The sequence below is a fragment of the Phoxinus phoxinus genome (assembly GCF_949152265.1).
Source record: "Phoxinus phoxinus genome assembly, chromosome: 2".
NCBI lineage: Eukaryota > Metazoa > Chordata > Actinopteri > Cypriniformes > Leuciscidae > Phoxinus > Phoxinus phoxinus.
The window spans coordinates 39,419,104-39,445,109 of NC_136877.1; the positions used below are offsets into that span (position 1 = coordinate 39,419,104).

Sequence of the window (26,006 nt, forward strand, 5' to 3'; positions counted from 1 at the left end):
GCTGCTTAAAAGCTCGTTTATAGGACAGCCTGACATCACTCTAATTACAATTCCCATTAATCTAGCCTGGAACATTACAACACACTACATGTAAACTTAACCAAACAAGTTTTAAACATCTGCTCGTGTTTTAGGAATGAGCTGAATGACATCAGCTTCGTGCTGTGAACTAATGTTATCGGCTGGACTAAAACTAAAGGAAAGGGCCAGCTTTGAATCAACACGTTTCAGAAGAAAAGATATAAATACTGTAGGCTACAGAACCCAGATGTATCAAAGGTTTTGAGTGAAAATAATGACAAAAGTGTTCTTGATGCTGAGTTTTCATGTTTACATCCCACTTTTATACATTCATAGGCCTATCCCAAAGACGCTTGTCCCCCAAAAATACATTGCTATGTTTAAACACAAGACATTGATCAAAAGGACAGTGCAACTCTAGTTTAAGTGATGCTACGTATGCATACAATTTCAGTCCATATTTATTGCCGTGTCTATTCTATTTCATTTTTCTTTTCCATTTTGTTCCTATGAAATGTGATGTTTCTGCAGATACCAGCTTTCTCAGAGTTCAAACAAAGTGTGTTAATCCAGATGCTTTCTTTTGAACAAGAACATTTTGTTTGCTTTTCTCATCCTTTTCTCAATAAGACAGACTACTGTAAATGAATAATCAACAATGGCAGTTCATTTGAGCGTTGATGCACACTCAAAGTGAATGGTACATTCTGATCTAATCCCTGTTTTCTTCTAAACTGTAATAAACTTCTCTACAACATCCACGCATCAGTCTCTTCCTAAGCTTTCTCAATATGCCTACACACACAGTTCCTTCCCATTAACAATACTCTACATCAATAAATATAAGCGACATAAAACAAATATACAAAAAATTAAGACATAAATAAGACTGTCCTCTCTTGAAACACAAAAAGAGAATGTTTGCAAGCAATTTGATTAAATGAAATAAATAATAATCAAATAAAAAAAAAAATAGCCAGACACACATTATTCAAAACAGATGAGAATATTGCTAAACTAAAATGTTTTGAATGTTATATATAAAAAACATAAGAACAGACTAAAGTGTTGTCACTTCAGAACAAGTTTAGTTTTACCTAGCAGCATACTTCAGTCATGTTTATGAGGTGCTACACTAGAATACCCCCACCAACACTATAATCAGACATAGATATCATATTTATAGATATATATATAGATATATATATATATATATGTATATAAAAACATCAGTTATATTAGCATAGAAGTAGTACTTATAGAATAAGCTGTAGAAGTAGGAACATTATCATCTGTACTTTGAAAGAATTTCCGTCTTTAGGATCATCATTATTCATTCCTCTTCTGAGTTTGACAGTATGCAGAGTCTGTTGGTTGATTGACGGGGGCTCGGACCAGGCCCGAGAAACAGAGCCAGTTCTGGAATGACAGTAATGAACGATGTACGTGTTTGATTTCGAGTGTGCGCATGTGTGTGTCACCTCATGCAGTCATGTTAAAGTTGATGATCCCGGTGCGTGTAGGAATAGAAAGAAAAGATGCAGAGAGGCAGGTGTGTAAAGCATATGAAAGAGTAGGACGCATGTGAGAGGTACTAATTTTTTTCTCTTTTATATCTCACTCGTTGTGTGTGATGTGTGCTTCGGTGTTTTTTTTTTCAGATATCTACATATGGACAGCCTGTCGTACGTGTGCTTGTGACGGTCGTGTCTGCATGGTGTGTGCATGTGTTCGTGTGTGTGTGTTTTCAGACAGCGATTGAGGCATTGATCGGTTCCCAAGTCAGGTAATTATTAGTGCTGTGATACTGTATGTGTGTCTGTGTGTGTGTGTGTCTGTATGTTCGCGTGTGATTTCTAGGTGGTGTTGGCAGCACTGGTCTCTGACTGGCTCTTGGTAGTGTTCTCTCTCTCCTGCAGGTTCTTCTGGTTTCTGCTGGCCTCAGTCAGACTCTGCAGTCGCCTCTCATGCAGATCTTCCAAATTCCTCCACAGCTCGGTACGCTCCCTCTCTTTCTTCAGCTCCCTAAGGAAAAGAGGGATAGGGATGAGTGTAAAAAGGGTTTAGATAAAGATAAGACGAAGATAAAAAAGAATTGAAATACTTTCGGTGCTCACAGAAATACACGTGAAGTCATCATGAAATCAAAACTCATTTACCTTTTTAATACACAATCCTGGTCTCATTGGTGCATGTTTTATCCCAGAGAATCAAATCATAGAAAAAATATAAAATGAAATTAAATACAATTGCCCCCATGGAATTGGTTTTCAGTGGCATTTTTTACTGTTATGAGGGCATATTGTTTTTCTAAAAATATACAGACAATGTTATTTTAATTTTAGTCAACTTAATATGCTATAATAGTATTTATAAATTTGAAAGCTATTATTGTTATATTTTCAGTTTTTATTTTAAAAAGGTCATGAATTGCTTATATTTGCTGGGTTGGTTCGCTTCATTTTTCTGCGGATTCGGAAACAAGACAGTTTTTCGGAGAGACTGAAAATAAAAGATGATGCAGTGCCAAATACAATGGATCCAACAGTAATGTCGCAACACACAAGTGTGAGTAACCAAGTTATTACCTTGTGCCACTGTTGCTTTGTCTGCTACAGACCTTTTGATATGTACTGAGGGTTTAGGTTTATACTGCACCGCCACAGTCAAACTGAATAATTGTGATTTGCTGTTCTTTCCTTTGCTTCGGCATTTACGGGGTTAATGCATTGGATTATATATATTACCGGATACGGAAGAAATTACATAGAGAACGCTTCTTTTGTTAAGCCATTTGCTGTAATCCTAAATAAAAGTTTCAGTGAGCGACATCTGTTTTGTCATCAGTAAGACATTACAAAACTAAACTTCACTTTATTCGTAGCAGCAGTCTTTACATCCAAGTCCAACACGGCACACCCATCAAAACGACGTGTTCGAAAGAGAGGGTCAAAAACAGGATTGTAAATAGTTTATTACTTCTAAATTAGGATGCTTCTTTGGTGTAAAAATCTTGATAACATTATAAGTGGACCTCAGAGAACATTACGGTATTTTTTAAAAAGCAGTTCATGACCCCTTTAATGTTGTTGTGCTTTTGTCATTTTTATTAGTGTTGGTGATTTTATGTGTGTGATATTATTTTTAGTTCTAGTAATTTTAGCACTTTAATCTTATTTTATTTTCATTTAATTTTTATTTATATTCAAAAGGTGTACAAGAAATAGGCTTTTACCTCTAAATTGAAATAAGCATCAAACACAAAGGTAGTTGTAAATCAGATCAGAGATCATACACAATAAATGCTCTTCTAAAACAGATTTGTTGTAATATTCAGCTCTCTGCCGTCTACGTTTACCCCCAAACTCTGAACCTGACTTACTTCAAAAGACTATCCTTTCATGTGACGTCACCATTTTTGGTCTTTTATTCTTTATTACAGTATTTGAATTTCAAATATAATTTTATTGAACTCCTCCCCTCCAACCACGTGGCTTCACTCTTGTATGTAATGGCCACTTGATGCAACCAATTCAGTTTGGTCCTACACTTGAAAGATCCAGTTTCATGTCATTTTACAGTAAAATGAGTTGTAATTATGTTTCATGTTGACTTTAACACAGTCCTGTACTCACTTCTGTTTCTCCACTTTGTAGGAGGCAGTGAGATCATCAAAGAGCTTGCTGTTCATCTCCATGAACGTCTTCAGCACATTGTAGATAAGAGAGATGATCGTCCTAAATAAGACAACAGAGAAATGTCCAATGCAAAAATGATAGATGTCAATAGCATTAGCGTTATTCTAGACGTATGTTAGAGTGATACTGACTGGTTCCAGTGCTCTTTGGAAACTCTGTACAGTGTGCCAAAGACCAGAGGCAGGATGACCTGGCAGTTCTCCTCTATTAGACTCAGAATGTACTCATTATTCCAGAAATACAGAGCCCGCTCTGCGACCTGAGGCAGAATAAAGAGAGAGAATGAGGGAAGAGAACACAAACAGGTGCGTTCATCACCTCGGCGCGTTCACAAGTACTACAGGCAGACGCCTGACAAGCAGCGCTGGTGAATGACACCGTGGGAGGAATGCTCCGGTGTGAAAGAGGAAGCTGACCTGGAAATGAGGGCTGGAGATGCAGGCAGAAATCTGTTTGAATAGAGGCTCCTGCACACGGATAAACTGAGATGGTTCAATCACGTCCAGAATCTCCTCGATCTCCCCCAGGAACATCACCTGGGTTCAACGCGACAGGGTCATATACTGTACAAGCACACTAACAAACATTTCCAGGCTATTTGAAATCAGAAAACGTGAGTGGATTTCAAAGCTCTTTTGGCAAAATGTGACTTAACCAGTGGCGATTTCTTTAAGACTGCAAGGGAAGCTCGGCTTCCCCTATAATGTCAACAATTAATGGTCAAATATATGTACTAATTTGTTAACATTTTATTGACTAAAAATGCTTTAGAACACGTTCATCTCGAAGACGAGTTCGTTCAGAATCAGCAGCTAGTCAGCTGACTCGATTTCCTTCTCATTCATTCCCGCAGCGTCACACAGTGCATTTTTCTGTTGAAGCAGAGCGTCCATTGACTTCAATTGGGCTGCTTTGAACAGTTTTTTTCAGTGCTCCGAAACTAAACGTTCATTGGATAAATGCTGCGATTATGTCCCGCCCACGGACGCTCAGCGTCTCTGGGGGGAATGGAGGAGTGGGCGGGCCCGGACTCCGGGCGTCTACGTGGTGATTGGAGGGTCTGTCATCTCCTTTTGATTGACAGAATTTCTGTCAAATAGCTGAAGCTATTCGAGCTCAGTGAAAAGTAAACTGAAAAACGCTTTTCTCACGCAGGGAAAAATCGCGAAGCAAAGAGGACACTGACAGACAACAAAGAGAAGGTTACTTGTTTTGATAAGCAAATTCTCAGCTCTCCGATTCTGTAAATTGTATTACGAAATTCAAACAATAAATATCGCTTTAGCACTTGTAAATGTGACGTGACAGATCATCTCTCACTCTTTACAACTAGTAAATAATAAATAAACACGAATCAGCATGTTGAAAGATCCAGTAACGTTACAACTTACCAAAATGTATATGCCTCATACTTAATATCGAGCAATCAGTGTTTTTCAACGCGGAAAGAGATCAATAAAACAGCTGGAGAAAAATGTCACAACGTTTAGGTTTAACGTACGTTAATTACCTCAGGATCAATAAAGCCATAACCATTGCACGTTAGTTGGCTAGAAAAATTAGCTACAGAGAGGAGTATTTTGCTAAATATATGCACTGTATGACATATTTATATTATATTTAATTTGAGTTGTTATTTAACCTTTAATAATGGCTCTCTGTATGTTTACAGCATTAGATGAGATTTTTTTTCTTGAAAAAAAAAATGAATGTAAGTTAGGCTACCTAATATTTATCCAAATGAATCGATATTGAATCAAGATCCGAATCAAATCAAAAGAATAAAATTGAATTGAAATGAAATTGTGTGTCAAGCAATAATAAAATCAGTAACGTTAGCCTACAGTCATTGTACCATGTAAACATTGTAACATGTTTTTACTAAACTTAATAAAATTCAGTTTAATTACCTAATGTTTTGACAATCACGATACACATATTTTGATGGAAGTTTTGGACCATTTTTATGATGTAGGCCGAAAATGAGCTTCCCCTCTTTGAAAGACCAGCAGTCGCCACTGGACTTAACAGATGTCTAAATGCATCAGCGACGATTAACGGCATTGACAAACAACAAATAATACATATACAGAATTATACATGTACAGAACAACAAATAATACATAATAAAATATATAAATGGGGCGGCTTCACAATAATCATATATCAGCAAATCAAAGGCTGTAATTTAATGAAATAACTAGTTTGATACACTGCGTGTTTCCGAGTGATTCATCATTATAATGATCAAATATTAATGTTGTATTTTTACAGAACAATTGTAATTTACATTGGTTACATATTTATCTTTATTTTAAAACATTACTAGTAATAATTATTATTATTTTAGTTATTATAAGCATCAGAGTTCCATGAACATGTGAGTGATTTGTTAAATCATTTAAAAGTATTAACTTAAAATCTCAGGGGGTACTTCAAGTAAATATTGTATGTCTAAGGGGTTCATGTTTGGTCTGAGAAGTAAACGTACATGTATGCAGAGCTTTTCTTACCTCTTTCTGAGTGCATGTTTTTGGCCAGTATCTCAGCAGCCCCCTGATGATCTAATGAAGTACAGAAGAGGTTTGGTGTGACAGCGCAGTGGTATGTATATGAAGTTGCGTGACATAATAAAAAAATCCGACGTACGTGTTCTGTAACTGTGGCGTCCTTCTCCATGAATTGCACCACACAGTAAGCCAGCTACATGAAAAGAGCACAAAAAAAGATTTTTAATAAAGTCACTTCCAGGCTTTCTACACACTAGAAGTGTCACTTACTTCAAAGGCTTATTGATTTTACCTGCAGGTGCCTCTGATTAAAGGTGTGTGTGTGTGTGTGTGTGTGTGTGTGTGTGTGTGTGTGTGTGTGTGTGTGTGTGTGCGTGTGCGCGTGTGCGTGTGTGTGTGTGTGTGTGTGTGTGTGTGTGTGTGTGTGTGTGTGTGTGTGTGTGAAAAAGATTACAGCCCTTATCTGCCTTTCATGGTTTGATCTGAAGCACTGAGCTAACTTCACAAATAAACCATTCTTCTAATCAAGATCCTAAATGCCACCACACGGCTTTATCATCAATCTGCCTACACCGGGAGTTTCTGCAGCAGTCAATGCATTGGCGCGGACCGGTACCTATACTGAACAATACATATGTAAGTGCCAATAATGTAGGCATAGCTGCTAGATGTTTGTCAACAAATGTGTTTTGATAGCTTTCTGGATTTACAAAGAACAGTTTTATGTTCAACACAATGTGTGGCATGTATAAAACGTAGGTACTGTGCACTACAGCAAAACTGCAGTCTAAGCTGGCTAGATGTAGTGAATGGTAATATAGCAAACATGTTTGTAAATGTCATTACAGTACTTTTTTTCCTAAACGTTGTTCAATTTTATGAACAGGGACAGTCTCGTGGAAGAACCTTGTATTATTTGCCTTGCTCAAGGGCACAGTGGTGATAGCACATGTCCTGTTCCTTGTGAGTGTCACACCAGACACCTTCTCTGTGGTGGAGCTTGCCTTTTTAGTACAGTATGTGGGTGTAAGTGAGAAAGCCTGGGTTAGGTGCAAGCTTTAGAAATTGGATAAAGTCCATAACTACTAACTACAAAAATTTAAATCAATAGAAATTCACCAGAAAAAAAAATCATATATATATATATATATATATATATATATATATATATATATATATATATATATATATATATATATATATATATATATTAATATCTTAAATATAAAGGGAAAAACACAAAACAAAACGATGTCTATCTGATAAAATTATTTGTCAAAAAAGGCAAACTACATGTCACGCCAGCCGGAGTGCCTATGAGAGCCACAAGTAGGCACTCCTCCTTTCTTCTTTATCGCGAACTGCAGCACATTGTCGGTACTCATTGTATGCTGACTGCTTCCACCTGTGTATTATCATCTCATTTATATTCTCCTATATAAGCCCTGTGTGTTCAATCACTCTTTGTGAAGTCTTGCTGCATGTTAGTGTTACACTGAATTTTGGTTTCCTTGTCATGGTCTTGATCTTCTGCCTGTCTCCCTGGTAGGGCTGGGAAAAAAATTGATTTGATTTAAAAATCGAGTTGGTTGGTCAAATCGATTCATATTTTCAAAAAATCGATTTTTTTTTTTTTTTCTCCCCCTCTTCAGTATAGCGTATAATTAATGTTGGGCGATAAATCTATTAACTCGAATGTGTAGTGTACGTCGATATGTTTGAATGAAAATCGGTTTGATCTATAATATCCGCAGACGCTCCCCTCTGGGCTCCCGTAGTTCCGGACGCGCTCAGCGCGTTTGCCAGAGAGCTACACAAATAACATGCCAACTCTCACGCATTCACCATGAGACTCAGTTGTAGTTCAGACTCAACTGCTCACGTATCTACTGTACCTAATATTTATCCAAAGGAATCGATATTGAATCAAGATCAGAATCAAATCACAAGAATTGAAATTGTGAAATTTGTGTCAACCAATAAACAGTAGCATACAGTCAGTGTACCACCATGTAAACATTGTGTTGTCACTAAACTTCATAAAATTCTGTTTAGTCACCAACTGTTTTGACAATCACAATACACTTATAATTGTGATGCAAGTGTTTTTTACATCCCCACCAATCCCAATCCACCCATTTTATGTTATGTTACATTTTCACTGTTTACAAAGGCAGGCCAGGGCCTACCATCTTGGCTTGTTGTTTCTGATTGCACTTTATATAATTAAATAAAGCTAAAACTTGTTTTGAACTATTTATTTGTCATCTGCAGATTGATTTTAAATAGGGGGGGAAAAAATCGATTTAAATCGTAAATCGAATTTTTTGTGAAAAAATCGGGGATTTTCTTTTAGGACATATCGCCCAGCCCTACTCCCAGGATTACCCTGTTTGGCTGTGCCTTGGACCTTTTATTATTTTCTGGACTGGTTACCCTGTGGTTTTGATCTTATGCATGCTATATGGATTACGATTATGGATTACTCAGGTTTTATTTTACTATGCATAGAAAAACATAAAACTCAGAAAAAAGCTTATACTGACTATAACATGAGCAGTTAATGTTCTGTTACTTTTCGTTTTTGCATGTTCATATTTTCTTTGATTGACAAATGATCTCTGCACAATTTGACATGTTTCATTGCATCACATATTTTAAACACAATACTAACAGTCTTAGTTTTTAAATAAATGCATGCATATTTTATTTTTTTTACTTATTCCCATGTGTTTATTTTCCTTCTTTTACACATACAACACAAGTTTAGAAATTGGTTTGTCTGAGTGTTTTATCTTCATAATTACTTTCTCTTCACCACTGTCATCTTTATCTTGCTCTCGGTGGGTTGTAAGGTAATATTCTCTATAAATCTGCTTTTACTCTTATAGTGAGTAGAATACGATATGCTGTCATATTATTACAAAGTGAATATTTTCCATATATTTTAATCATTTCAGGTGTATATAGGACAATAAAATTCAGTAAATATAAAATGTAGTACATGAAAATTCTAATTGATAATAAACATGTGTTTATATTTTAGGAAGTGGGTCGTTTATGCTCAAACAGCAACATTACACACTAGCTAAAGTTAGAAAAGTGAATTCATAATCAACCACCCCTTTAATGTGGTAGCTGATTAGGAACTGAAAATCTGGTTATCAATACAATATACGGGTTTTAGAGTGATTTCAGCAACAACTTATTCCAGACTCATAGTTTCAAAAAAGCAACTAACAGCTTCAGGAAAAACCAATGAGACTATACATAACTGAATGATGACATCCTTAGTCTGCACACACATGCTGCATTTATTTCCAGATTAATATATTCCCTAAAGAGGAAACAGTCACAAAGCACCTGAGCCTCAGAGATTACAGGCAAAAGAGTGAGAAAAGGATGTTTTTCTAAAGGGAGGTTACGTTCGGAAGTGTGTGTGTGTGTGTGTGTGTGTGTGTGTGTGTGTGTGTGTGTGCTCTTGTTTATGTGATTTATGATGACACAAATCTGTATAATGACATGTGTATTACACTGGTATTACAACTTAAACATGGTTTAAGATTCAAATAGCTTAACAAACATAAAAAAACAATGTTTTATTAAAAATGTAAAAATGCAGAATGTTTCCTGTGATGAGTAAGTTTAGGGATAGGGGCAGTGTAAGGGGATAGAATATACAGTTTGTACAGTATAAAAACCATTATGCCTATGGAATGTCCTCACAAGTACAGCAACAAACTTTGTGTGTGTGTGTGTGTGTGTGTGTGTGTGTGAGTGTGTGTGTGAGTGTGTGAGTGTGTGTGTGTGTGTGTGTGTGTGTGTGTGTGTGTGTGTGTGTGTGTGTGTGTGTGTGTGTGTGTGTGTGTGTGTGTGTGTGTGTGTGTGTGTGTGTGTGTGCGCGCACATGTGATAACGCCACGAGTGTGTTTTTTGTTGCCACGGAAGCCCTTCTGCACTGTTGCCTGGGTGAGCTGTTAGGATGGTAATGGTGTGTGTGTCTGTGTGTGTGTGTCTACTTTGGAAGGGCTGATGTCACATAAAACCTCTGTCTTTCCCCAGGGGGTGAGAGCCCTGTGAACTCCTGTTCTCTCTCTCTCTCTCTCTCTCTCTCTCTCTCTCTCTCTCTCTCTCTCTCTCTCTCTCTCGTTCGTTCGTTCGTTCGTTTGTTATTTTTTCAAGAAGAACATCATAATTATCCTCTTAGTTTTCAGTATATGCAGTGCTTTACAAAAAGGTTAAGATGTTTAGCTTGCGAGGTTGTTTATGTGCATGTGTCTGAATCTTTATAGAAGAAAATGGAAGCCTGTTTGCTTTCAGCATAAAAAATCTCACAAATATATCTTACAAATAACTTCATATGTCCCAATTATATATATGTGTGTGCACATGTCCGTATATATTTTGTCTACCTGAAAACCAACCGTAAACTGTGAATTACTGGCAATTAAGGTAAAACTAAGATTAACTCTCAACACTTTACAAGGCTTTGGTATGTTTTAACTTGGCACGAGATAAAAATCCCATACCCAAGAGACACCTCAGTGAAAATATATCCCCTGGTGTCACTCAGTAGTTTGAGGCTCAATGGGGACTAAGCTCTAATCATCCAGGATAAATCCCCCAGACTTAACTCAACCACTCACCATTAGTTCCTATGCAAACAAATAAAATAGTAACCAAATCACAACAGCCACGGGTTACACGGAGGGCAAAAGAATCACTGAAATGCACACTTAATGCTGGTGACAAAACCGTTTACAAAAATAGAGTTCGGTATTTAGCCTTTCATCTCGCTAAGAGCTCTCTAGAAACGTGTGATGTTCTGAAGAAGCCTTGAGGGAAGTGTGATTAAGGATTTGGCTGCGCTGTCCTTCTGTTTCTATGGAAGCTACATAAAATAAGTCTGGCCACCCAAAGGCATTCCCTGGGAGAGCTCTATATGTCCTTGTGGCGAGTAGGAAGTATAAACAGCCCGGAGTGTGGGCACTGAATTATGGATGGGGTGATATTGACAAGGGAAAGGGCGAGTGTAGGAATGTAGGACAAGCACTTTCAGAATACACACAACCTTATAGACATATACAAACAGGCAGTACTAATATTACAAAAGCACTTTTCAGACATAACATGCTGTTAATATGAGGAATAATATACTGAATCTATTGAAAAAATGCATGTGTTTTACAGTACAAAGGATTGGGGTTGGTAAGATTTGTATGCTGTCCCTTTAAATGCAAATGAGCTGCTGCTCCCGGCACAGAGGGCGGAGCTACAACAGCTTGTGTCCTTGTACCTCACACAGACATGCACTGGAAATTTCAAAAACTTTTAGCCTTTTATGTTCAAACCGGAGTCAAACAATGGAGAGACTCATGTAGAATACAACAGGACATTTCTGAATGGTTAGTTTATGAATTTAAGTAACTTGTTTTGTGTCATCTTCTAGTCGTTAATTAGCATATTCTGTCACGATAATCTATAAAACGCGTTCTGGGGGGTTATGTATATTTTCAGGTTTGTGATGTCACTAACCTGGGAGGAAGCTCGTGTAGTCCCTACCAGCCGTTTGTTGTAGAAAATGTTCTTGTTTCTTGTTGGCAAGAAAATATCTCCCTTTGCTTTGAACTTTGAGCGTTGTAACTTTGCAACTTATGCTCAAACAGCAACATAACACACTAACCAAAGTTAGAAAAGTAAAATCATAATTAACCACCCCTTTAATGTATCCTTGCTGAATAAAAGTATTAATAAATCGTACTGACCCCAAATTTTTGTATGTGTAAACAGTCATAGGCACACACACATCAAGGCAAGATGAGTTCAGACTTTAATGCAGTGTGCCAAAAATGTCCAAAAGCAACTGTATTAATGTTAATGCATAGAAAATATCAAACCAAGTGTAATTGACGGAGGAAATTTTTTTGGAAATATGAAGTCAATTTTCATTAGTATGTAGCGCCCCCTTGTGGTATAATATCCCATTACAGTCCATTAATTAACAGCATGAGATCTGTATGTGCATCCCTAGTGTGGCTGTGTCTGGGCGTCTGACTCTAACCTGCGCATGAAAAATGGAGAGAGACTTGGCAGTGTGCAGGGGGATCAGGACCCTCACCAGGAACTGCTTGTGCTCTGATTTGAGAGGCAGAGCAAAGCCATTTATGATACTGGAAAAGAGGAGAGGAGAGGAGAGGAGAGGAGAGGAGAGGAGAGGAGAGGAGAGGAGAGGAGAGGAGAGGAGAGGAGAGGAGAGGAGAGGAGAGGAGAGGGAAAAGAGAAAAGGGAGAATAAACAGGATTAGTATCAGTCGTCCTTGATGATGCTCTGTACACTCATTCACCACATTATTGTTCATCAGTTAATCTCCCACTAACACCCCCCCCCCACACACACACACACACACACACACACACACATCCTTCCTCTCTTGCTGCTTGTCTCCTCCTCTCTTTCTCTCAAAATTCTTTAGTTTTATCTTCTTGTACTCTGTCGGTTCCTCCCATTGCTTAGCTGTCATTTAATTCCATTCCATCTACCGGTACTGTCTTGCTCTGTTTCTCTTTTATGCTACAATCAACTCTATCTTTTTCGCTCTTTGTCTCTCATTTTACATACTCAATCTTTCTCTAATTCTACCTCTTATCTTCCCCGTCTCTCCTTCTGTTGCCTCTTTTCTTCTTTTTACTTTGCTTATATCTTATATAACTCCACACACACACACACACACACACACACACACACACACACACACACACACACACACACACACATATATATATAAATATATATTATTTGAAAAGGAAAACCATTTGAAACAATTTTAATAATTTGGAAATCTCTAAATTGAAAATTTATTTCATTTAAATTTGTGCTTTTTTTCTATTCCTAAAGAACACTGATAAGGCTGTTTGTTTGTTTAAATATATTTTGTAGAATATTTCTGTATTTTATGAAATATACATGTTATGTATTGTTTAAATATTAATATTTATAATATTTTATATTAATAATATATGAATATATATATTTCAATATATTTCAATTTTAAATATTTTTAAAGATTTAAAAAATGTGTAATAAATATATTTTTTTGGATAGTTATGTTAAGATATTTATATATATATATATATATATATATATACACACAGCTCTCTCTCTCTCTCTCTCTCTTTCCCTCGTTCTACCTCATTCTCTCTTCAGTAGTGATCAGAGAGATGTGTGGGTGGGAGAAACTATAAATACTACTGGCATCAACCTGAATTTAGACCTCCATCCCCAACACTCTGACTCATGCCTCCCCCTGGTTGTCTCTCTCTTCCCCTGTTTCTCTCTGTCAAAGGTTTGCTTTGTTTATGCTATTAAACACACTAAGGCTCCATTTTGTGTACATTGAACCCAATATGCAAAGCAGCACTGGTTTCGCAGAGAACATGGCTGTGAATTACATGGCTCTACACGCTAAAGAAGGGAAACATGACTGGGGAACATGCAGCAAGCGCTCATGTCGGAGATCTTTGTCTGAATCACCACCATAAAGCATCTCTCCAGTAATCTACTGCCACATTAAGTTGTGTAAAACTATCATTTACTCATTCAAGATAGATTATAGTACAAATGTTGTAAGATATTATATGTACCTCCTAACATTGGAAACAATGAATAAACCACAGGGATCTACTTTATAATCTACTAATTTATATTGGTTTGCTACATAAACATCATCTGAGCTGATTTTTAACACAAATTTAGTGTGCTTTCTATTATGAGTTTGAAAGAGTATCTACCTTCCCAAAATTTCCAGAAGTTCAGCAACTCCATTGAAACGCTCAGTTTCATAGATGAACCTGCAGAGTTTAAAAAAAGATGACATTTTAGAGAGGAACAAAGAGCAGTTATTGTCTGTGAAATATCAATACTGGTCATGCTTTTTGTCTACATGACTGTGTCTGACCTGAGGAAGATGTTGTTGATCTGTTTGCGGATGTAGGCCCTCAAGCCCAGGAGTTTGCCATAGACACGGTGCAGGATAGTCTTCAGATATTCTCTCTCTCTGGGGTCCTCACTGTCAAATAACTCCAGCAGCTACATCCACACACACACACACACACACACAAACACACACAAGTCAGCCTTTTTGCACTTTATTAAAAGCACTAATCATTTGTCCTGACACTTAAAGGGAATGTTTATAATTGGTGTGAATGTCCTTGATAAAGTTTAAAATCAAACCCGGAGGATAGACTGTTGTGTTTTGACTATGATATGATTTAACATCTCATATTGCTGCTCTAAGATATCAAGGCCAAAAGAAGAAGAAAAAAACATAAAATCTTCAACAGTGTGTGCCAAAACTACAAAATAGCAATGTTTGTCTCCAAACACTGGACTTGAAGATGGACTAAGATTGCCTTGACTTCACTTTACTTTTCATTCACACTGTTTCATTATATATTTATTTTATTTATGATAAAATAATGAGAATTTATAGATAAAAGATGATAAGCAGAATATAACATAAAACATTTATATTTACTTAAATATTTAAATAAATAAATAAAATATATATTGTATTATTAATTAAACTGAATTAAATATAATTAAATTAAACATATGCAAACTATATATATTCACTATTATGCAGTCTTTTCGGTTAACAAGGGGTTTACAAATGTTAGAAATCACATAATATATTTATATATATATATATATATATATATATATATATTGTATTATTAATTGAACTGAATTATATATAATTATATTAAACAAATGCAGATTATATATATATATATATATATATATATATAAAGGTTTACAAATGTTCTAAATCACACAAAGCCTCTATACCTCTACACATATACCAGCTCTGTACCTGTAGAACAAACTTCTGGTCCACGTAGCGCTTGGCAAGAGAAGGCTGAAAGTCTGGACTCTCAAGAAAGCGTAAAAAGAACTCGTACACCAACTAGATAAAAAAGAAAGTACAGGAGGGAAAGAGAGAGGAAATTACATCGGAGCTGGGACACAAGCTATAAAAAAACTCAAAATGCTTTCTCCGTCCATGCTGTCAGTGTTTGTGTGTATGAGAATTTGAGATGTACATGTACCTGTAAGTGTGGCCAGGAGGCTTCCAGAGCTGGTTCATCCTCCTCTGGGTCAAACTCAGGGTTCTCACTGGGTGGAAGGGTTCTAAAAATGTTCACTGAGATCTACAGGAAGAAGAGGGGTTGAAAAATTGTGTTTTAATAAAGCATGAAAACGATACCATTGCTTCCCCATAGATGAAATGTAAAGGCCAAAAATCTCTCAGATTTCATCAAAAATATCTTCATTTGTGTGAAGATCTTACGGGTTTGGAACGACATGAGAGTGAGTAAATAATGACTGAATTTTCCTTTTTGGATGACCTAACCCTTTAAACAAACTCTCTTGCCTATAACTTCCTATTAATCCTTATGAGGTTTATTATCTTGTTTAGGTGTATTTGATTAGGTTTGGAGCAAAACTGCAGGAAAGTGAACCTCGAGGGCCAGAGTTGGGAACCTCTGCAGACTGTATCATCATATTCAATTGTTCTCTTATGCTGTGAATATTTAAATTAAAGGGGTAGTTCACCCAAAAATGAGAATTCTGTGATCATTTTCACAACAGTGTCCAAACATGGCTTTCTTTCTTCTGCAGAACACAAAAGATATTTTTGAAGAATGTTGGCAACCAGCATTGGTTACTATTGATTTTCATTGGAATCTTCTTTTATGTTCTACAGAAGAAATAAAGTCATACTGGTTTGGAATGACATGAGGGTGAGTAAATTATGACAGAATTGTAATTTTTAAATCACTGTAAATCTTTTCAGTACTGATTTTCTTTGCAAGAAAACTTCCACTTTTGCTCACTATAGGTTCCACCAGAACTATAGGTTCCATATCATAGAATGTAAGTAAGTGGAATTAATTTTTTAATTAATTTTTGGAATTAATGTACATTTTCTATTGATCAGAGCAACAGTCATTGTTACCTGATTTGCATAATTCCTCTAGTAAACAAGGGGCTAAAACAAGCAAATAAACAGCACTATCAGACACCGTAAATTCATTCTTAGTGAATTCCCCCCTTTGTCTTTCAAATCAAAACATAAAAGGACCAGTTAACAAAAATCAATTGCTCCCCAATTAAGGTGTTTTTGTATTTCAGCTACATACAGTACAGAGCTAATGTAGCTAAACACAAAGAAACGTAAATGCTTCTGAGTCTTTAAGTGCACTTTAGTGCATTGGAGATCCTGTGCATCCCTCAAAATGATTTATCTCCCTCTGCCTCCTCTGCTCTTTTATCAAATCCCATCCTACTCCATCACTTTTTCTCTCTTTCTCGATTCATCTCACCATCTTAATAGCCTCTGGGTAAAGGGGTTCGATGAGGACTCCGCGACTGGTGGCCACGCTCTCCACAAGCTCGTTCAGCGCAGCGCGTTTGATCTCTTTCCCCTTCAGGTCGGCGACACAGTCCAGAAAGTCAAAAAGCACACAACACTGCTGCAGCTTCTTACAGAACAAGTCATGAAGTTCTGCCACTGGAGCATCTGAGGGACAGGAAGGAGAGGACATGTAATCTAATACACATGTATACACACAAATATACTGCACATTTACCATGAGTTTACTATATTTTTCCTAGTCTAGCTTCCCAATACTAGAAGCTAGACTAGCTTCCTAATTTTATACTATGAACACTGTTTATTCGTATGTTCCTCTTTTGTAGTTTGCTTTGGATAAAGGTGTCTGCTAAATGCATAAATGTAAATGTGATGTTTTTTCTACCACATCACTAAAAAACATACCATGATAATACCAGAAAAATATCTTGAAATCTAATGCACATAAATATGATAATATATGACCATAACTGTGTACTGTAAAAAAAAAAAAAAATCATGATTTGTTATCACAACTTTTTATCTTTTGTCAAATCAACTTCGATAACTAATGTTCGATAACTCAATGTATTTTAAATTTCTGTTTATTAAACCATTCTTCTTCATTGTATTAACTCTATTAACTATTAACTTAATTGTATTTTTTTACAGTGGTACCACCACAGTACTTTTTTGTAATTCTACACTCTTAGAAAACAAAGGTTTTCTACTTAGAACCCAAGTGTAATTTGCTCAATTTTAACAGCCTTTTATGCCAAAAAAAAAAGATTCTAATGTCTTAAATGATTGCATAATTCTTTCAAGTTTAACAGAACCTTTTCTGTAGTGTAAAGCGATGCAATAGAAGAACCTTTTTGGGTTCCCCAAAGAACCTTTCTGTGAACGGTTTTTAAAAACAGTTTTTTTCTTAGTGTAGTGAAGAACATTTTTGATCATCTTCAGATCATCTCCCATTATAAAGAACCTTTTGTGCAATGGAAATGTTCCATGGATGCTAAAGTTTCTTCATGGAACCATCAATGCCAGTAAAGAACCTTTAAATGTATGCTCTCCAACAGAACAATCACATTATAAGATGGTTGGATCTATAGACACTTGGAGCTATAGACAGAGTATATTAATGCAGATTTCTTGAAGTGGATGGACGGGATGCTAATGAGAAATGAGTGGAGGCGTCTGGTGCTAACAGGATTAGCGGGTGCTATCTTTAACCCTGCGCTGTCTCGGCCCTCTGTGGACATAGCGCCTCGAGGCACAATAACCATGACAATCCACTCCATTCATCTAAAAACTCAACACAACTACATACCCTACTGTTCCTGTACTTCGACATGTGAATCTCTCTCTCTGTCTCTCAATCTCTCTTTTTCTTTAGCCTCAGCCTGCTACTTCGTACAATTACTCTCCATTAAAAATGGATTAGTCTTAACATTCAGTCTGCCACAGCTAGAGTCAACCAAGCCAGAGTCCGAGAGTGCAGCGGGTAAAGTCAAAGGAGACAAGAAATCAACAAAGCGAAAATGACTATTGCCGAAGTGAATGTGATGAAAAGAGGCTGGTGTGATTGTTTGTAGACAGGGGGAAGGATAAGGTGCAAAAGAGCATGACACAGCCACAGCAGTCTGAACAGAAAAACGAAATTGTCTTGGGAAAAGTGTGAGAGAGAAAGAGGGTGGAGACACGAGGAACTGGAGAATTAGAGGAAGAGCAAATCTGAGAACCGAGAGAAGGAATAAAATTAGTATTTGAAATTAGCTTAAATCATGGAGAGAATGAGAAAACTATAATGATTAATTTGAAAAAATAGCAGCAGTTTTTCATCTTAAGTTGAATGATATCACTCTAGTTAGACAAGTCATCACTCTAAACGCTGTAATGTTGAACATGCAAAGCTGCTAAATATACTGGCCAATGAGCAACAGTGGGACGGAGAGAGAGAGCGAGAGAGAGAGAGAGAGAGAGAGAGAGAGAGAGAGATGCATAGTATAGGGAAAGAAAACAGTGCAGAGAGAGAGCAGGAGAGAAGATGATGTCATCCCTCTTCCCTGTTCCTCTCCTCATGATCTCCTTTTACCCCTCCTCTCCATCCCTCTCTCACTCTCATTCTCGCTCTAGTGTGATTTTAATGGGTAAAGTCTTTCTGTTTAAAGGGTTATTATGTTTGTGTGGCTGTTGAGTTCCTGTATTTTTGACCCACCACAACCCATAAAACAGCCAAGCAAGTTTTAGAGTTTTGAACTGCCACGTCTCACATGAGATTTTTTTTGAGAATGTGGAATGATCTTCAAATAATATTTTAACTTGTTTCATGGACATCATGATGTTAATCTGATCATTTAACTGCAAAACTGGCACAAAATACAACCACAGTTTAAATGACTGGTGCAGTTCTGCTAGTCCTAGGATAAAGATATGTATACAGTATATACTTTTCATCAAAAGTGACAGTAAAGCCTTTTACAATGCTAAAAATTTTTTTTTTAAATAAATACTGTTTTTTTGAAAGTTCTATTCATTAAAAAATCCTGAAAACAATAACAAAAGGATAGTAAGGCACTATTTTCAACATTGATAATAATAAATGCTTTTTTAAGAAGCTAATTGGCTAATTTGAATGATTTCTGAAGGATCATGTGACACTGAAGACTGGAGTAATGATGCTGAAAATACCATCACAGGAATACATTACATTTTAAAATATATTAAAATAGAAAACCGTTATGTTAAATGTTAATAATCCTTAAATAATTCACAATATTACTACTATATTATTAATACAAATAAATAAATGCAGCCTTGTTGAGTGTGCAGTCTTGTTGAGTGTGAGTGTGTGTGTGTGGGGGGGTGTTCCCTTTTCTACATTTTGTCCTCAACAATAACTCTCCCTCGGTACACTGTTCCTGCACTTACAGCTTCACATGCTTATCCATTTCACTCTCGCTTTCTCTAATGCTCTTTTTCTCTTCCCTGTCTCGATAATCACTCACTCCCTCTTTTATTCTCTCCCTCTTCCTCTCTTGCCCTCTTTATTGATCGAAGGAGGCCAGAGAGGGAGCGGGCCTTCTGTGTACTGTAACCTTACACCAGCCCTGACCAGCTGGACCCTGCAGGAAGAAGAAGGCAGATATATACCCACCACTTTGTTCTTACCCTGAAATAATGATTCAGTAACGGTACAGTAATCTTCACACTCTAAGGTTATTGCTAATAGATATGAGAGGCTGTCATAGCTAACCCAACAAGCACTCACATTTCTGTTTCACTTATGAAACTGATGAGTTTTGAATGTGTAGACGAGTCACAATGCGAACGAGGCTGATAGCTCTGAGCTGCCCATTTTCCAATTGGAAGACACTTTCCCTCCAGCAGTGACAGCTATTTACAGAGACACACGCTCACAAACTCACGAGGACTAGTAGTGAAGTCACTCCAGAGACTTAAGTGGAAACAACAACACAAATGAACTTGAAGAGCAGAATTTGAATGTTTACAAATGAGAATAAGCACCACCAACGGCTCACAATACTGCAGCCTGCAGTCTTTTTTCCCCGGTAACTAATAACCCAAGCTAGCAAACCTGGCAGTGTTGGCCATATTTTTGGCTGGTAAACCAATTAAAGATGCAGGTCATGTTTTGGACTGATAGAGCATCTCAGCTGTTTTCTTCACTTACTTTCTATTACACACAAGCACAGACAGGGGCTCACAGGTAAATTCACAGCCCAAACAAACACTAACAGGTTCTATATTAGGTAGTGTCTGTCATGCTCCACTAAGCTAATCTTGTGTTTAAAGAGCATTATATATGTCACATCTAAATATCCAGCGCCATTAATGGAGCTTAAATCTGTAGCAGGTTCACGTTAAACAAAAAAACACAACTTTTTAGAACACTGATAGTAGACATTTGCCAATCCATAACTGCCATAAACTCAAGTTTTATGAGGTATAATCTAACACAAGCACCCAGAATACCAGAAAGATGCACCAGAACTGTGCAATTTATACAATTATGGGTTAAGAAATAAAACCAGAGCTAAACCTACAGCCAGTCATAGCGCTATAGTTAAATCTACTGGACTTAGTAAGAGTAAAAGAGACAGACATTGATTAACACAGGAGATGTATCTCAGTGTCATGTGAATGACTAAAAGCAGGTCAGTTGGATGGTTAAGCAGGACAGAGGCTCAGTCTGGACCCCCTGTGACACACCAACTGGCAGCAAAACCTCAGCTGGAGAGTCTCATTAAAACTGGCACCACTAAATCCTACTTCCCTGGAAATGTAACTCAGATGATTTCTGCATTAGACGAAGTGAATCATATTCTGCTGAAGTGTGAATCATGAAGTGCCATCCACTACATTTAGTGCCATCCATGAAATACTGTGGGACAACACTGTATTATTAGTGGTTATTCATAGCTACTCTACAATGCATCTACTCTTATGCATCATAATCCAATTCCTTATATGATCAGTAGCTTCTCAGACACTAAAGAGTTTCTCCCTCACTTCAGGTGGATGACCGAAATGAGCATGGTAGTGTACATATCAGGGTCTTCAGACTGAGGATGCTTTTAACCACAAAGATTCATAAACTTGCAAAGAACTTGGCAATGACTACGACAATGCAACTGGAAAGAACATTGCATTCAAAAAAAATATTTTTGCTGCTAGTTAAATTGAGTTTAATGCAACACAATTACTGCATTCAATACACTTAAAGGGACAGTTCACCCGAAAATTTTAAATTCAGTTTCCTATACAAATAGATTTGACAAGAAATCTGAAGTATGTTTTTACAGAGTGCCAAAGGCTAGAGAAAAGAGAAGCAAATGTATCGCTGCAATTCACAGAAACAACTGGACTTAGACATCGAAACGTCGATTTGCAGTTATCATTTTGTTTCAATATGTTGAATTTTGGGGTAAATCATACCCTATTGTTATATATTGTATTGACAACTCTTCTTAAACATTAACGATATTATATTCTGCATAATTGGATGTTTTTAAATAAAACACTGACAAAAACTATAAAAGTTTTAGGGCTGGACGATATGACGATGTATACCATTGATATAAGTGATCACCCAGATTTAGACCTATAGCCTTCACAGGCAAATGTGCTTTATGTATTTCCGCCGGCGTGTAAATCAGGCACATACAAATGTCAGGAAACATGATTCCTGGCTGCAAGTCAATATACATGGATCACTGGATCTTTGGTCATTTGTAAGGAACACTATATTGAGTCCAACCTTTAGTTTAAACTAATAATTGTTTGTTTTACTCTCGTTTTTGCAGTTTTCCCTATTAAATCCAGTCATGCAGCAGCTCTTTTGCCACTCAGAACAGCTGAGGGGGTGTCAGGCAGGAAAGTGACGTCAATGCATACCCTCAATTCATGCAGGTTTAGAACAACTTGAGGGTGAGTAAATGATGACAGAATCTTAATTTTTGAGTGAACCATCCCTTTAATTAGTAAAACAGAAGTTTACTCTCACATTTGTGAATCATTAATGAATCATTTTCATTGCCATTCATTAAAACTGCACAATGGAGTTGTGTCCCAAGCTTTGCATGGGACTATGATTGACTGAAGATGTTATACAGTGTGTTCTTAAGCCAGATACTATATGGTTTATGTTGCTTTACTTATAATAATTACCACTGCAATGAACAGTTTTTTCTTTCCTGCAATTATTGCAGATTGTCATGCTAACTAGTACTGCAATAGACTCATTGCTATCGAGTTGCTTTGATAGGCTACATCTTATCTCATTGGTGTTACTTAGCTAACTTTCTGCTACACAAAATATTAAGTTGAGTTAAATTGAATGTTACAACCCCCCATTTCCATTATAGCCAATTTAAGTTCAGTCAAAAAAAAATTGTACATCTTTTAAATTATGTAGCTACCCTTGAATGATGGAAGCATTGAATGAAAATCAGCTGAGTCTAGCTGTGCTCCTCAGAAGATTTAGTTACATTTGGCGTCCTTATGGAGGTACCATCTCTTAAGGATGCTCAAGAAGACACTGAGTTCACCAAAATGGCTGTAATAGTCTATTTTAGTATCAGGGAATGAATAATTATTCTCATTACTTGCAAAATAACATGTCATTAAAATCAAAGCACCTCACGTCCCAGTTAAAGGAACCTACCTTTAAGTAAGGGCAGCGGCGTGAGCTCCACCTGGGAGCTCTGATAGCGGAACTGTGAGGAGCTGTGGGACCGTCGCTGCCGGGCACGGCGCATCGAGCGGCGGGGGAAGCCGTCTACCTTCTCCGCGCTCGGCACAGAGAAGCCCGTGGTCGGCGAGGATGGGCTCGACGGAGGTAGCTTCGTGGGGGTCTCCATCGCTGCTAAGGTGGTTCTCGGCAGAAGATTGTTCGAAGGAGGAAGCCAACAGCCGGAATAGGCACCCAACGCGCCTTGTTATTGAGTCAGAAATATTTTTTTTCTTGGATTGAAAAAGTAAAATGGACAAGCAGGGATCGACTAAAGACAGAAGTTATCTAACCTGGTCTAAATTGTAGACAGAGGGATGGTAGAAGTAAAAGCTATCAGTGTTTAATTTGACGCGTGTCTCGCTCGTGTTACATTAAACCCCTCCAAAAAACGAGATTAGACACGGAAATAAGCTCAAGGGTGAATGTATTTGTCTATATCTTCATGAAGAGATACTGGTGGGAACATATATTTCTACAATAAAGACATATCTGCCGTACTGTCGTCATCAGAAAGTCATCGGCCTAAATTTGGTCTTTATTTAAATATTTATAGGCTAGAAGCATAAATCGGTTCTGTATTAAAACTCGGGCGTAATAAGCATTCTATCCAGTGATCATGGGCCAATTAATCCATGTTGAAAAACAAATGGGCGATTTCAATCCCGTCATTTATCTCCTCCATACAGGTACAAATGCATCTCTTATTAATTAAATGTTATCGACATATTACCAGTCCCCAGTTCTGCGCCTCAAGTCCTTTTCAGAGCCGTCCAGCGTCCCCCTATTAAATCCGTTATTGTACAGTCGGTTCGGTTCGGTCAGATCCACACAGGGCGGGGATGAACTGCTTCAAACGTGCCTACATGTGTAAAGCATCACGGCGGCCGCTGCAGCACTGATACCCCCTTCTACCTCCTTCCCTCAAATACAAGGAACCGCTGTTCAATTACTCCTATCACAAGGATATAACAAGGACAAGGTCTCGCTGATTTTGTCCGTCGTCCTTCCTCTCCGCTGATAACTCGTGTTTTCCCCCCGTTTCTTTATTTCCCAGCAGCCAGTCGGTCGTTGTCTTCAGGTGGTGCAAGTATGTAGATGCTACACTGCAGATGACGCTCACGCGCTCTTATTTATTTATTTATTTACTTACTCATCCTACATTTACGCGATCCGTTTCTAGACGTCGCGATGTTATGGTTATACCGTTTGCTCTTTTCATCGTTTAAGCGACTATATATGTGCTGTTTGTTGTATATAATCCCTATCGTTATCAGACAGCTGTTTTCTACCTCAGCCCCTTCCCTTCTCCTCCCTCTCTCACTAGCTGACACAGTCTCTGTTAGCCGCTGTGTTTTGGGACTGTCAGGTTGGCCATTGTTCTTGCTTCATTCGTTCATTATTTCGCGCGTTCACCCGTCGCTGTAACCGCTGATTTTTGTTCAGTCCGTCGCTAAGTATTTTTCGAACACGCGTTTTGTGATATTAACCGACCGACGACGTGTCGCTGACCTACCTAGAAGACAACTAAATGTGATGCTGAACGTTATGGGCGTTTTGGCTATCGAGAGACTATCCCCTGCTGTACCACTGAGAAAGATTGAGTGCTTTTGCTATTGATTGATCGTTTTAAGTGTATAAATGAGTCAATGATAAAGAGGAATATAGAAATAACAAAAATTATTATTTTAACAATCAAGTTCTTAAAATGTTTTATATTTTCTAATATTTATGATTTAATGTCTATAAAAATGTCCAGTTGTTCGAAAAAACACGTTTTCAAGGTAAATTCGTATTTACCTTAAAAATCATAATGAATTCATATGCCTATAAAATTTATAATGAATTCATATGCCTATAAAATGCATAATGAATTCATATAAAGTTCATATATTCATATTATAGATAATATATTATAGGCCTATATATAAAGAATATATATATATATATATATATATATATATATATATATATTCTTTTAATTGTTTTTTATTTTGGGGCAAATATCATGCATTTTTGAGTCATCAATATCTATTTAAAAGCATTTAACAGCAAAAAATAATCACATCTTTTTATGAGGAGGAACCTTTTTGTTGAGGCCAAATAGAGTAATATCCAAGAAAACGTCTTGATATCGATGACTCAAAAAAACATGATATTTGCGTACACACACACAGACACACAGAGACACAAACACACAAAAATAATAATATATACACTCCAAACTGCTCATGCCATTCATTTTTGATGGCACTTTGTCAATATACAACCAGTTACACCACCTGGACACACACACACACACACACATGTTTTTAAAAGTAGTCTCTTAATCTCACCAAGACTGCATTTATTTGATAAAAAATATGATCATTCAAAAATCATTCTATGCTGATTTGGTGCTAAAGATACATTTCTGATTAATCATTATTATAATAAAAATAATATTTAAAAAATCAGTTTCCACAAAAATATTAACCAGCACAACTATGTTTAACATCACAGTTGTGCTGCTTAATATTTTTGTGGAAACTGATTTTTTTCAGGATTCTGGTTCTGATTTTCTGGTACTGTGTGTATAGTAATAAATTATCATGATTTTAACAGTAAAAGACAAAAAATGTGACAGTAAACTTGTTAATTGATTAACAGTAAGTTTCCTTATATACACAGGATAACTGTAATACCTTACACTTAATGTAATTTTACGGTAAAATATGGTTAAATTGACCGTTTTTGGAAGTGAAAAATAACGTAACTATAATTTAGTGATTTTTTAAAAAAATTTACATTCCCAGAATTCCCTGCGTGACATTTCCCAATTTGTATTTTCTTTGAAATAATGTTTCTTAGTTTTTTCTTATCATTTATGTGCATTGAGGTTTTATGTTAAATGAAGGTTTGTTTTGCATTACTTTAGTGTCATGTGAGTGTTACCATGATGGTGTTTAGTATTTGTGGGAATGACACTGTGCACCTTTTATAGATGTATTTTCTCAGCTTGTGGAAAAGCTGCTTGTGATGAGCTCTGATTCATCATGTGACTCTCACCACCTGATTGTGGTTATGGCCACCAGTGTACAAAGGTTTTTTTAGTTTTTTTTTAAACC

At 36.9% G+C, this 26,006-nt stretch overlaps 1 protein-coding gene across 1 annotated transcript; it reads right to left on the reverse strand.

Moving 5' to 3' along the window:
* Window positions 1–122: 122 nt before the first annotated feature.
* Window positions 123–24,401, reverse strand: ppp2r5b (protein phosphatase 2, regulatory subunit B', beta). Its single transcript, XM_079605200.1, has 13 exons — window positions 22,834–24,401; window positions 16,618–16,814; window positions 15,340–15,441; window positions 15,105–15,197; window positions 14,184–14,314; window positions 14,017–14,076; window positions 12,291–12,399; window positions 6,369–6,422; window positions 6,233–6,283; window positions 4,136–4,255; window positions 3,851–3,978; window positions 3,657–3,758; window positions 123–2,046 (listed from the first exon to the last, which is right to left on the reverse strand). The coding sequence occupies exons 1-13, from the start codon at window positions 23,027–23,029 to the stop codon at window positions 1,878–1,880; spliced, it is 1,512 nt and encodes a 503-aa protein (XP_079461326.1). The 5' UTR covers window positions 23,030–24,401; the 3' UTR covers window positions 123–1,877.
* Window positions 24,402–26,006: the final 1,605 nt, after the last annotated feature.